This window comes from Meriones unguiculatus, chromosome 17, assembly GCF_030254825.1.
Source record: "Meriones unguiculatus strain TT.TT164.6M chromosome 17, Bangor_MerUng_6.1, whole genome shotgun sequence".
Taxonomy (NCBI): domain Eukaryota; kingdom Metazoa; phylum Chordata; class Mammalia; order Rodentia; family Muridae; genus Meriones; species Meriones unguiculatus.
This window is the reverse complement of record NC_083364.1, coordinates 62,200,195-62,215,110: the sequence shown is the minus strand read 5'-3', so window position 1 is coordinate 62,215,110 and position 14,916 is coordinate 62,200,195. Positions and strand designations below refer to the sequence as shown.

Below are 14,916 nucleotides of genomic sequence, written 5' to 3'. Positions count from 1 at the left end.
ATTGAATATTTTCTCCTATCATAAAATATTTTTAATTTCCTGGATTTTTTCAAAAGTTAATGTGAAAATTATATATATATGTATATATATATATATATGCTTCAAAACATTGTCATGTTAACGTCACCCTACTATTTATTTTTTATTTATTTAATTTCTCATCATTTAAACGAATAATTGCATTTTCAGTTGCACTGGGTAAAATTTATATTTTGAGTCATACCTCATAACTAAGCACAATTTAGGCCATGGCTGTTCCATGTAAAAGGAAAACGCTCTGGCTTTACGTTGAGTTGCTGCTGTAATTTTTGTTTTCCCTGATGTGTGCACAGTGATTTCACACTCCTGCTTTCAGTGATGCCTTTTGTTTAAAGCCAGCAGGAGGAGCTCTCACCTTGTTGGGTTCTGTGTAATTAGTTTAGGAAATCTTCATTGTGGGGTTTTGTAAATGAGACAAATGGTGAAATTAAAACATTCATGTACTGTATTGATATTAGACGCTCAACAGTTTTCAGATTTATTTGTAATAATAATGCGACATTCACTTGTGTATAATGCAACTTTTAAAAATGCTATTTGAAAGTTTTTAAAGGCGTGATTTTATTGTTTAAAAAAAAATGTAGCAATCAGGAAATTCTTGTTTCCGAAAGCTAGTAAACCATCACCCTCCCAAAAAAGTCAACTCTGCACTCTTAATAGCATATGTGTGTGTGTCTACTTTTACTTGTTTTGAAATGAATTTACTATTATGACTACTAATAACTGAGCCACCAAAATGTCTAGAAAGGATTATATCAATTAACCAATTAATTCACCAGCCATATTATTAGTAATTTTGAGAAACTCAATGAGTTCTGTAGATAAATTTAGGTGTTGGTGAATTTTGATACTTCTTTCTGTAAGTGTCATGTTTGGATACATTTATTTATTGATCGCATCTGTGAATTCTCTATAAAACTAAAAAAAAAAAAGTGTTGATTTTCTGACTCACCAAAGTAAAAAAGAGAAAATAGTAAATTAAGTTTTCTACTTCTGGATTGCTTATTAAGAGAATATAAATCAGGATGTTGAAATCTGTACTTTTTTATTTATTAGGAAATTGAACAAAATGGAAAAGTCGTACAGACAACTATATAAAGAAAACAATTGAATAAAGAAATCACGATGACTATATGCCATTGAGTTTTATTCTGCCTTAAGGAACAAGTATGTCTCCTTAATTGTCACAACACGAATAGACTTCACAAACCCTATTCAGAGTGTGGTGGGCCAGCTGTTAAAAACAAACTCTAGAAAATTTGAACACAGGGGTCTTCCCAGAGACTCATACTCCAACCAAGTACCATGCATGGAGATAACCTAGAACCCCTGCACAGATGTAGTCCATGACAGTTTAGTGTTCAAGTGGGTTCCATAGTAGTTGGAAGAGGGACTGCCTCTGACATAATCTGATTGCCTTGCTCTTTGATCACCTCCCCCTGAGGGGGGAGCAACCTTACCAGGCCACAGAAGATGACAATGCAACCATTCCTGATGTGATCTGATAGACTAAGATCAGAAGGAAAGAGAGGAGGACCTCCCCTATCAGTGGACTTGGGGAGGGGCGTCCACAAAAAAGGAGGAGGGAGGATGGAACTGGGAGGGGAGGAGGGAAGGGCTTATGGTGGGATACAAAGTGAATAAACTGCAATTAATAAAAATAAATAAATAAATAAATTGAAAAAAAAAACACAACAAACTCTATGTTACTTTATGTAGACTTCTAGTGAGAGAGAGGTTGGGTGGGCCTGAGGATAGATATAGCAAGTTACTGTTCGATCAAATTAAATTTTCAGATATTCTAGCTCAATAAATTTCAGGAATTTAGTACATAGCATAATGCTTGTTCTAACGAATATTGTATATGCAACTTAGAAGTATTAGAAGACAATCGAAGGCAAACGACAGAAGGAAGCAGAAAGCAGCAGAAGAAAATCATTGAAGGTTGTGAATATTTATAATTTTTATTAAATTGATGTTTGTGGGTACATGTTCAAACATCAAATTACATATATATTAAATATTCCAAGTATTTGTGTTTCAATTATACCTCAAGAAAGATGTAAATTAAAAAATAGGATAATAAAAAATTAAAAATACTGAACACACTGTATAAGCACTAGTGACTTAAAATAAATTCATATGTGACAAGAAAAATAGTATTATTAATCTATTACAATATTATTGATTACTTCAAAATTTCATACAATGTATATTAATTATATTTACCTTCTAATCAAGGTCAATCTTGGATCCTCCAAGATCCATTGACCATACCCCCACAATATCTCAACTTCATATCCTTCTTTCTTTTATTAATAATTCATGCAATCCATTTTTTGTTGACTTATACCCTTAGTTTTGAGTTTATTCATTGGAGCATGGTTAACTTACTGAAGACCATCCTTAAAAAAATATAAAGAAAAAACCTAAACTCAGTCTTCCTCACCAAGAAGCCATCAACTGTCAAAAGGTTCCCAGTTATTGCTGGAACACATAAGCCCCTCCCATCTTCATATAAGAATTTAATTGGCTTCATCTTGTGCAGGTTTTGTGCATCCACAGTTGCTATGCTTTCAGGAGTGCGGCTGGTACGTCCTGTCTGGAAGACACTGTTAAGCTTCCTTCCTGATGTCTGCCTCTTACAGTGTTTCTGTCTCCTCTTCCTCTATGATCCCTGAGACTCTCGCGTGGGGAGATTTGATGACAGTGTCTCGGTCGTGGCTAACTAGTCCACTCACATGTTCTCTGGAACGTTATCAGTTATGAGAAGCCACCATTCAATACACCAAGAAACTTCTCTGATGAAGTCTGAGAGTTGCAGTAGTCGATGGATGCAGAGACACAAACAGTGCACAGATCGATACTGCGCCCATGTAGTACTGGATTTACCGCTAGGGCCTGCGAACATCCCAAAAGTGGGCTCTTGGCAAAATCAACAGTACCAGTCATAAATTCCTTTCTGCAAAGCAGAGATTGATTCCATTCACAACATGGTTGCTTACACTATAACATTTATTCTGCCATTGCACCTGGAGATATACCTTGGCATACAAGTCATTATTGCAGATAATATAATTTTTTTTCATCACAGCAGTCTATAATCACTTTCCAGGTCTGTGAAAATAATGAGCATGTGAGAAGGTGTCCTCGTTAGAATTAACCTGATCACTCCATATGCTGTGACTAAAGTGTGTGGTGTCTTCTGTAATAGCTTGGGATAATCAAGTTTTGGAGTGTATCCAAGAACAGCAGAAATGACCTACTTGATTTTGGTGGCTTCCTGGGCACCTCGTTAAAACAACTTCAAGAGAGGTAGCCCACCTCTAATACAACACGTTTTTTTGGCATGATACTGATAGCTGTGTTGGTTAGCTACAATTAAGTCTTTTAATATGAAAAAAAAACTTTTATATAGTAAAGTAGTAGATTTCTATATAACATTTCCTCGTATGTTTTTCCTCCCCCACCCCTATTTTCTCTGTCCTGCACTTCCATCTCTTACACAATTTAACCCACTTCCCAGGAATAATTATTTGTTATTTTTCTATTTCATATAATCAGCTTACTGCTATTTTCTTTCCTCTCTCCATCTATGGATGGCTCCTTTCTAGTTTCCAAATTAAAACATAATTCTAAAAATTTGACAGAAAGATCCACTGTGATTGAGAACATGTGATATTTATCTTTATGGGACTAGGTTACCTTACTTAGAATGATTATTTCCAGCTCCATCCATTTGCCTGTAAATTTAATTTTTTTACATCTAAATAAGATGCCATTATATATAGGTACCATGTCTTCATTATCCATTCATCAGGTGATTGACATCTGGGCAGTTTCCATGTCCTACATATTATGAATAGAGCAGCTATGAACATGGATGAGCATGTGTTTCTGTAGTAGCAAATAGAGTCCTTTTGGGTATATGCCTAGAAGCGGTATTGCTTATGGTTGATCTATTTCTTATTTGAGGAATTGCCTCACCGATTTCCATAGTGGCTGCACCAGTTTTCACTCCCACCAACAGTGCAAGATGCTTTCTCATCACTCACATCCTGCCAGTATTTGTTCTTTTGCTTTCTTAATATTAGCCATTGTTACTAGAGTAATATAAAATCTCAACGTGCTTTTAAATTTCATTTCTGTAGTAGGGATGGGAACACATTTTAAGATATTTCTTAGACATTTATACTTGAGAAATCTCTGTTCAATTTCATAGCTCACTTAAGAAGCAGTCTACAGGATGGGATAAAATATCTCTGCCAGCTATACAACTGACAGAAAAGCATTTGTCAGTTCTCCGTAATGAATATTCTCATGAATTGTTCTTGTAGTATTTTTAAATGAATCCTACAATTGCCATTGGCAGTTTTTCTGCTTCCAGGCAGCATGTGAGATCTTAGCATACGTTGATGAGACTTCTGTCATTTCTTCCTGTCCCCAATTCTTCAGTCCATCATAATGACTGTTATACTCTCAACTTCTGATAAATCAATAGTCTAGGATTCCAAAGATTAAAGATATCGTGCTGTACATAAATTGTTGCTAAATATTGTTTATTTTATCCATAAAAATAATCTTTCATGTGATATAAAGGAAATGATTTTATTTTTTTATTCCTACAAAGTATTTCTCTCTCTCTATGTATAATACTTTCTTTGTTCTAGCCAGTTGTTTCCATTTCTTGGGAACTATAAAGATTATTACAGTAGACATGAGAATGCAGATACTCCTCTCATTTATTGGTACTTAAGATATTTCAGAAATTACTGGAAAAACCGATTATCAAATCCTTCCTTCAGTTGATGTGAATTAGTCGCTGCTAATCCTGCCACCTATTTGGAAAAAAAAATATTTTCAAAGCATAAATGTTCTAGATAAGTAATATAATCATTGATGCCCTAATGTAGACACTGGAGTTACAAATTTCTTAATTCCTTAATATATCAGCAAAATAAAAGAACTTTTATTTAATAACAAGATTCAGCTATTAACTGTCCTACTATCGGGTTGTTTTTGTTTATAATTGTGAGATACCTTCTATTGAATGATGCAAGACTGTGTGTGCATGCGTGTATGAGTGTGTGCATGTGCGTGTGTTCTTTACTGCACATACAAACTTTTGGTTGTTGTTGCTTCTAAGCTTGTTAGACTTGTATACTGAGATAGAGTAAATTGAACTATAAAGAAAGTGTTTTAGAAGCTCTAGCCTTTTATGTCCCATTTTATTACTTTTTCTGATGTTAGCAGCCATGGAAAACCATTAGCTAAATATATTAATTCATTAGCAATAGCAAGTAGTGCATCCTAATTTGGCCATTCCTTCTCAATTTATTAACTAGAATATTTCAACAAGAGAAGTTTCCTTTCAGAAGCTATTTTGTTTAGCAGAAATAGTTCATACAGAAAATGCACAGTGCATGTTTTATTATATTCAGTGCATGCACCACTTTTAAACCATATGCATTTCTACTGTTCTGCAAAGGTGCTCCCTAAGTATGTTATTACAAAGGCAAAGATTTATCACACCTGGAGTATTTCATTTACCCTTGTGTATGATCAGATTAGCCAATAGTAACCTATGCAAACTGATTTGTTAATCATTTGGTTGTTCCCTAGTAGACTATGATATCTTCTTTAATCTATAACATTAGTGTTATAATAAACCAGCAGTAGGTCTGACAGAAAAGTGAATGAATGAACAAATGGCTAAATAAATACATGAACCAGCAAACAAATAAAAGATGATAAGCTCGAACTCAGAAGGTTATGCCAAATACTTGGGATGCTGAAAGAGAAGAGAGGAAAGTTTAATAATGTCCTTCTGTCTTATACAGTCAGCTCAAAGCCAGGTTGGGCAACTTATACCAACAATGTCTCAAAATTAAAATCAAAACTGAGGAAAAAAATACAAAGTGCTATCAATAAATTAAAGTTTTTCTACAAGAGTATAATTCTCAAGTGATGAAAAGGGTATTTGTTCATTGTTATTGGGAATGCACTTCAAAATGAAAAGAGAATACAACAACACACTGTCAGTATGACTTAGAGAAGCAGGGCAATGTCAAAACTTAACATATGAAACAATAAAAAAATCAATAGGCTTGGCCATTGAAAATGTACAATTTTGTTTATAACAAGCAATTATAATTATTTTAGCTAAAAAGAGATCACATGAAAATTAAAATGTGTTTAATTATAATATCTTCGACTGTAAAAAGTCCATATGTCTATCAAGTAGAAATTACATATAGTAGAAGAGTTAGTTATTAGTCATAAAAAAACAATTAAAAAGGGGGTGCAGACCTAAACAAAGAATTCTCAACAAAGGAATCTGGAATGGCAGAGAAACTCTTAAAAAATGTTCAGTGTCCTTAGTCATTGGGGATATGCAACCTAGAAATTCTATCTTACAGCCATTCAGGATGGCTATGATTGAAAACTGAAGTGACAGCACATGATTGTGAGATTGTGGAGAAAGGGGAGATTTTTTTCTATTGCTGGTGGGAGTGCAAATTTGTACAACCCCTGTAGAAATAAATCTGGAGTTTTCTCGTAAAATTTGGAATAGATCTACCTCAAGACACAGCTATAACACTCGTGGGCATATACCCAAAAGATACTCCACCATACCATAAGGACACTTGTTCAACTATGTTCAGAACAGCTTTATTTGTAATAGTCAGAAACTGAAAACGAACTAGATGTCCCTCAACTTAAGAATAGATAAAGAAAATGTGGTGCATTTACACAATGGAATACTACTCATCTTTTAAAGACAAAGACATCATACAAGTTGCAGGAAATTATTGGAATAGAAAAGATAGAAGCAGTCATCAAAGGTCTTCCTTCCAAAACAAAGCCCAGGCCCAGATGGTTTCAGCACAGAATTCTACCGGACCTTCAAAGAAGAGCTAAATCCAATTCTCTTCAATCTATTCCACAAAATAGAAACAGAAGGAACATTATCAAACCATTCTCTGAAGCCACAGTCACCTTGATACTTAAAGAAACCTCACAAAGACCCAACAAAAAAAGAGAACTTCAGACCTATATCTCTTACGAGCATTGATGCAAAAATACTAAATAAAATACTTGCACACCGAATCCAAGAACACACAAAAGATATCATCCACTATTACCAAGGCATGCAGAGGCAGTTCAATATACAGAAATCCATCAACATAATCCACCAAAAAACAAACTGAAGGAGAAAAACCACATTATCATCTCCTTAGATGCCGAAAAGCATTTGGCAAAATCCATCACCCATTCATGTTTAAAGTCTTGGAGAGATCAAGGATACAAGGCACAAACATAAACATAGTAAAGACAATATACAGCAAAGCTATAGCCAACATCAAACTAAATGGAGAAAAACTTTAATCAATCCCACTGAAATCAGGGACAAGGCAAGGCTGCCCACCCTCCATATCTTTTCAACATAATACTTGAAGTCCTAGCTACAGCAATACAACAACTAACGGAGATACAAACTGGAAAGGAAGAAGTCAAAGTATCACTATTTGCAAATGATATGATAGTATATACTTGAGCAACCCCTAAAATTCAACCAGAGAACATCTTCAGCTGATTAACACTTTCAGCAAAGTAGCTGGATACAAAATTAACTCAAAAAAAAAAAAAAAAAAAAAAAAGCAGCCCTCCTGTATACCAAAGACAAAAGGGCAGAGAAAGAAATTAGGGAAACAACAAAACTCTTCACAATAGCCACTAATTACATTAAGTACCTTGGTATGACTCTAAACAAGCAAGTGAAAAACCTGTTTTTTTCCCAACCTTTTCATATGGAAAAGAAAAAAAAAGCCCTGAATTGTGAAAACAATCCTATAAAACAACAGATCTTCTGGAGGTATCTCCATCTGTGATCTTAAGATGCACTACAGAGCAATAGTAATAAAACCTGCCTGGCATTTGCATAGAAAAAGAATGGTGACTCAATGGAACCAAATAGAAGACCCATAAATAAATCCACACACCTACGGGTACTTGATTTTTGAGAAAGAAGCCAAAACCATTTAATGGAAAAAGATAGCATCTTCAACAAATGGTGCTGGTCTAACTAGATATAAACATGCAGAAAAATGAAAATAGATACATATTTTTCACCCTGCACAAAATTAAAGTCCAAGTGGATCTAATACCTCAACATAAAACCAGACACACTAAATAGATTAGAAGTAAAAGTGGGGAAGACCCTTGACCTCATTGGCATAGGAGACAACTTCCTGAACAGAACATCAAAAACATAGGCTCTAAGATCACCAAACAATAAATGGGACCTAATGAAACTGAAAAGCTTCTGTAAAGCAAAGGACACTGTTGACAGAATAAAACAATAGCCTACAGACTAGGAAAGGCTCTTCACCAACCCTAAATCAGACCAGGGGGCTAATATCCAGAATATATAAAGAACCTGAGAAGTTAAACAGCAAGAAATCAAGTAATCCAATTTAAAAATGGGGTTAAGAGCTAAACAGAGAATTCTCTGTAGAGGGATGTAGAATGGCAGAGAAACACTTAAAGAGATGCTCAATGTGCATAGTCATCAGGGAAATGCAAATAAAAATGACCCTGAGATATTACTTTATACCCATCAGAATGGCTAGGATCAAAATCTTTAGTGAGAACACATGCTGGGGAGGATGTGGAGAAAGGGGAAACCCCCCTCCATTGCTACTGGGAATGCACAACCACTTTGGAAATCAATCTGGTACTTTCTCAGACAATTAGGAATACCACTACTTCAAGATCCAGCTATACCACTCCTAGGCATATATCCAAATTATGTTCAAGTATACAATAAGGTCATTTGCTCAAACATGTTTGTAGCAGCTTTATTCGTAATAGCCAGAACCTGGAAACAACCTAGATGTCGCTCAATGGAGAAATAGATACAGAAATTGCGGTACATTTACACAATGGAATACTACTTAGCCATTAAATACAAAGAAATCATGAAATTTGCAGGCAAATGTTGGTATATAGGAAAGATCATCCTGAGTGAAGTATTCCAGAAGCAGAAAGACACACACAGTATATACTCACTTATAAGTGGATACTACACATATAATATAGGCTAAACCTACAAAATCTGTACACCTAAAGAAGCTAAGCAAGAAGGAGAACACTGGGTAAAGTAATCAATCCTTACTCAGAAAGAGAAAGACAAAGGGGATGGATATTGGAAGAAAGATACAACAGGAAACAGGACAGGAGCCTACCACGGAGGGACTCTGAAAGACTCTCCAGCAGTGTATCAAAGCAAATACTGAAAATCAAAACCAAACTTTGGGCAGAGTTCAGGGAATCTTAGGAAAGAAGGGGGAGATAGTAAGACCTGGAGAGGAGAGGAGCTCCACAAGGAGAGCAACAGAACCAAGAAATCTGGGCACAGGGTCTCTTCTGAGACTGATATTCCAACCAAGGACCATTCATGAACATAACCTAGAACCCCTGCTCAAGGGTAGCCCATGGCAGCTCAGTATCCAAATGGGTGTCCTAGTAAGGGGAACAGGAATTGTCTCTGACGTGAACTTAGTGGCTGGCTCTTTGATCACCTCCCCCTTAGGGAGGAGCATCCTTGCCAGGCTACAGAGGAAGACATTGCAGCCAGTCCTGATGAGACCCAATAAACTAGACTCAAATGGAAGGGGAGGAGGATCTCCCCTATCAGTAGACTTGGAGAGGGCATGGGAGGCGATGAGGGACAAAGAGTGGGATTGGGAGGGAATGAAGGAGGAGGATACAGCTGGAATACAAAGTGAATAAGCTGTAATTAATATCAAAAATAAAAATTTAATTGAAAAAAGAAGGAAAAGATCATCCTAAGTGAGGTAACCCAGACCCAGAAAGACATGCATGGTATGTAGTCTCTTATATGTGGGTATTAACTATAAAGTACAGGGTAGCCATGCTACAATCCACAAAGCCAAAGAATCTACATAACAAGAAGTGTGGAATGAAGAGAGGCTGTATGAATCTCACTCAGAAGGGGAAGTAATATAGCCATTGGAGGTGGATGAAGGGAAGGACCTTGGTAGAAGAGAGGTTGGGGAGTAGAAGGGAAAGCAAGAGAGTAAGAGTAGAGGGAAGGGAAAGGAGTACAGGAAGGGGGAGAGGGAGAGAGAGAGAGAAGCCTAGGTGACAAAACAGGAATTGGATATGGGGCAATCTCTAGGATTTGCCAAAGACCTGGGATAGTAGCGGCCTCAGGAAGTTGGACAGGAGTCACCTAGTCATCCTAGCAGTGGAGGATATGGAGCCTGAAGTGACCACCTCCCAGAGTCAGCAGGACTTCCAGTGGAGGGAGAAGGATAACATCCCATCCACAAAAGTTTTCGACCCAAAATTTGTCATGTAGACAAGATGTGCAAGGGGCAAAGTTTGAAGGAATGGCCAATCAAAGACTTCCTCTACTTGAGACCTAGCCCATGGAAGAGAACCAATCCCTGACTATCAGTGTTACTCTGCTGTGCTTGCAAACAGGAGCCTAGCATAACTCCTGTGAGAGTCTTCATCCAGCAGCTGATGGAAACAGATGCAGAGACCCACAGCCAAACATGAGACATTGCCCAGGGAGTCCTATGGAAGAGTTGGGGGAATGACTCTGTACCTCATTTTTTTTAAATCTGATTAATTTGTTTTGTTGGTGTCTAATGTCTTGAATTCTTTATGTATTCTGGATATTAGACCTCTAGTGGATATAGGATTACTGGAAATCCTTTCCAAGTCTGTAGGCTGTCGTTTTTTTCTATTGACAGTGTCCTTTGCTTTACAGAAGCTTTCAGTTTCATGAGGTCCCATTTATTGATTGTTGTTCTTAGAGCCTGTGCTGTTGGTGTTTCGTTGTCTTCTATAAGGAGGACCCTATGGAGGATGCTTAAATCTCATTCAGAATGGCAAACAGGATAGACACCAGTAGCAGTGGAAGAGAGGGAACATTTGGGAGCCTCTAAAAGGCTCCATCCAACAGGGGATGGAAGCAGATGCTGAGACTCAGATCCAAACTTTAGGTAGAGTGCAGGGAGTCTTATGGGAGGAGTGTTTGGGGAGTAGGAGGGTGGTGATGACAGGATACTGAGGGGAAAGGAGCCCCACAAGGAGACCAGTAGAGCCAAAAATCCTGAGCCGAGGGTGACCTGCGGAGACTGATGTACCAACCGAAGACCGTTCATGGAGCGGACCTAGACCCTCTGCTCAGATATAGCCAATAGGCAGCTCAATCTCCATGTGGGTTCCTGAGTAAGAGGAGCAGGAGCTGCCTCTGTCATGAACTCTGATCATTTCCTCCTGGCAATTCAGCCTTACCAGGCCACGGAAGAAGAGGATCCTGAAGAGACTTGATAACCTATGGGCAGATGGCAAGGGAGTAGAACACCCCCTTTTAGTGTACTAGGGGAAGGGGCTAGGGTAGAAGAGGGAGGGAGGTTGGGATTGGGAGGAGCTGAGGGAGGGGGCCAACCATTGGGATATACAATGACTATACTGAAAAAAGTAAATTTATTTTATTTTTTTAAAAAAAACAAGCTAGTATAGCAGCAAATACTTAGTTATTTTATGCTTTGAAAGCTATGCTTTATTCATAATGAATCACCTTCATTTTTGATGATGTTTACATAAGAATTTAATATCAACAACAAGGCACAGTGACCTGTGTATTCATACAATTTTTGTCTAATAGACTATGCGTGAAAATTAGAGAAAAAACACTGTGAATTACTTCATTAAGTTGAAAAAGCTGTTGTATCAAAAAAATCTGTTGTCCCTTGTAATAGTTATTTGACTATCAGTGTCATTTAGTGTTATTAAACCAGATGCATGTGCAGTAATTTTACATTAATTCATAACCATTTTATGTTTTCTATCGTTAAGTATTATAATAGGAAATATAAGCAATTCAAAGGAACACTGATCTTAAATCTAGTGTGATGAAGGAATAGTAGAGACATTTGATATTAAGGATGTAACTAATGTTGATATATTTTTTTGTATTGGTTGAGAGACTCATGTGAGTTTTATCTATTTAATTCTAGTTGTGTTGCTTGATACAACTACAGTGATGGGAGAGCTAGGATGGAAAACATATCCATTAAATGGGGTAAGTTTAAATACCATTAAAAATTTCAAGTTACCATCCATCTTGGGTTTGTAGGCTCTTCAAAGAAAGTTAATGGAACCACAGACTTGTATAAATGTTTGCATCTCGTGTAAGTCACATAGAAAATATTAAATTTTAATTGAACTGGTAATGAATGGAAACAGTGTATAAGTACTCTTGTTTTCTTTTAAATTGTTGTTCTTTGATATTCCATTTTAAGCATGGTACTGGAAATTTCAATACATATTTTCTTTAAAATAAATTTAATTGTAATTCTATGATTTTTTCTGTATTCAGGTTAAATACAGGAATCTTAAAGTGTTTGTGTGTAGACAAAATATATCAAAATTAGAGTGAACAGATTCCAGCAATATGCCTTTCAGTAGAAAATATTAGTTGCCACAGAAGTGTTTGGCAACTTGATAAGGTGATAGCTCAAGATCAAGACCACCTTTATGTAAGCTTATACACATGTATAATCTATAAAAATATAGTATTTCCTAGGTATTTATATTTTAGTTGTGGCTATTATTGAGTTTTTATACATTTCAATTTGGTTTATATAGTGTCTACATCCCAGTACAATTCTAGTTCTCGTTTTATATTAAGCTAAACTAAGATGGTGGTTTGTGAAGATTTTTACTCAATCATGATCTTTCCAAATAAGGTATACAGAGTGAATAGATTGTAATAAATACATAAACAATAAACAAAAGTAAATAAATAAAATTTTAAATATGTTCAGTAGTAGATACAGCTAATTATTTTTAGCAGTGTAATTACTTTTCTTTTTATCCTATAAATGTTCTCATTCATCAGTTCTTTACTGATATTGTTTCACATTTCTTCCTTCATTATAACCTTAAATAAGAATCTGATAGGAATTTACTTTGCAATGTATTTACATTTTTACAATCTTTCAGTGAAGCACATATTTTATATCAAATGTTATTTATTAAACAACTTTTTCTGAAACAAAAATAATCATGCAGAATAGAGTCATTTTTTTAAACTGGCTATTTACTTCTGTCATTTGTTTTCTAATCAATCTATGGTTTAATACTTAAAGTTTTTTATCTTATTCTAATAAAATTATTATTAAAAATTTCTGAGAAATACATTTGTGGATACTATAATTTTATCTCTTTCATTTTATATAGATAATGTTCATTAGTAAATATTATTGAGTTTATAAAGTTAGGTTTATTATTAATACTGAAATTTTTACAATTCATATACATTTAGAACTGCATATATTGTTATTTATATATCTGTAATTTTATAGTAATATTTTCATTAAATACTAATGAATCATTATACTAATGAATAATGAATACTAATGAATAATTGTCATTGAAATTACAAATGCTATTGTACTAAAGTTTCCAAAATAATCTACAATATAACCTGTAAGAAAGGCAGTAGTGGAATTCAGTTCAAGTCTAAAATTCTGAAGATTGGGAGAGACAACTGTTTTACTCTCAAATCTAATGTCTAAATACAAAATGTGAGAAAGTACTCGCCAGTTTAAGCTTTCAGGACAGAAGATCCAAAGACCATGAAACACAGTGACTGAAGACTGGGAAAGAAAGACAACCATCCAAGTTCTTCTAGGCAGTAAATTCATCCTTCCAGTTTTGTGCTTGGCATTGGGGGGTCACTTGCCTAAAGAAGCATCATTCTTTTCATTCAAATATCAATCTCTCCCAGAAACTTCCTCATGTTCACACGAAGAATTTTCTTTTCAGTTTTCTAGGTGTTTCTGATCCCTGTCAGTCAAACTGACTCCAAATTACCCAAGACAGTTAGAAGAAAACAGTGTTACCATATCTAAATAACAGTTACAGGTTTGCTCTGTACCTAATGCTGCTAATAAAATATTTCTCTTTATAAATTATAATTAAAATTGGTAAATAACCATATTGTCTGTAAATCAGATAGCACAGGTTTTTAGTATCATTTCTTACCACATAGTCAAAAATTGAATGCTTTATAAGAGAAAATAGAACATCTACTAGTAGATTGTTTTTTTATATTGTGATACCAAATTTTGAATAATAACTTTTCAAATTCCAAGACCTTGGTTTTCATTTTTAATCATTTTATAATGCACTGCAGTCTTCTAATATAAATATATATGCATACATATCTATGTATATATGCTTGAAATCTGAAAATCAGAACTTTAATAATGACTTCTTTCCCGCCTCTGAGAAAAAGGTATCGGACGAGTCTGATGCTCTTTGGGTGGATGACACCTAAATGAACATCGGTACAAAGTCCCAATTTATTTCTAATATCAGAGATCAGACCTCTACTCTTGCCTGATGCGTCTAAAACAAAAAGGGGGAACTGTAGAGAGCTGCGGAATGCTATGCCTTAAAGATGAAGCTGGTTTCCGCCTTCCACCTTCCCGATGGTGAGTGCTCTATGTCACGAACAACTCCACATTTGGCTAAGGCCGAGGATCTGGCTTGCTTCCATGTATGTGGACCTATCTGCATTGCCCCTATGGCACGCCTGGGTTGGCTACCCAGAGGCTATTTAAGCTGTAGGCTGGCTTTCCCCGGGGTCCGAGGATTGTTCAATGTTCCTGAATAAACTGCATTGAAAAAAAAAAAAATGACTTCTTTCTTTAAGGGTGGATATTAAATTTCATTACTTTCCAAGCTATTTAAATCAGTTTTCTTCTGAGAAACTTGACAACATATGCAGTGGTGTTCTAAATGTCCACTATGTATTCAGTTGAATTA

The 14,916-nt window shown here is 35.6% G+C and overlaps 1 protein-coding gene across 6 annotated transcripts in view; it reads left to right on the top strand.

The window, feature by feature from the left end:
* Epha6 (EPH receptor A6) overlaps positions 1-14,916 on the top strand; it is a 955,104-nt gene that overhangs the window by 71,537 nt on the left and 868,651 nt on the right. For all 6 annotated transcript variants that reach the window (XM_060370600.1, XM_060370599.1, XM_060370601.1 and 3 more), the window contains exon 2: positions 12,099-12,163. In XM_060370600.1, coding sequence (XP_060226583.1) covers positions 12,099-12,163 — 65 coding nt within the window. The remainder of the gene's footprint in view (positions 1-12,098; positions 12,164-14,916) is intronic.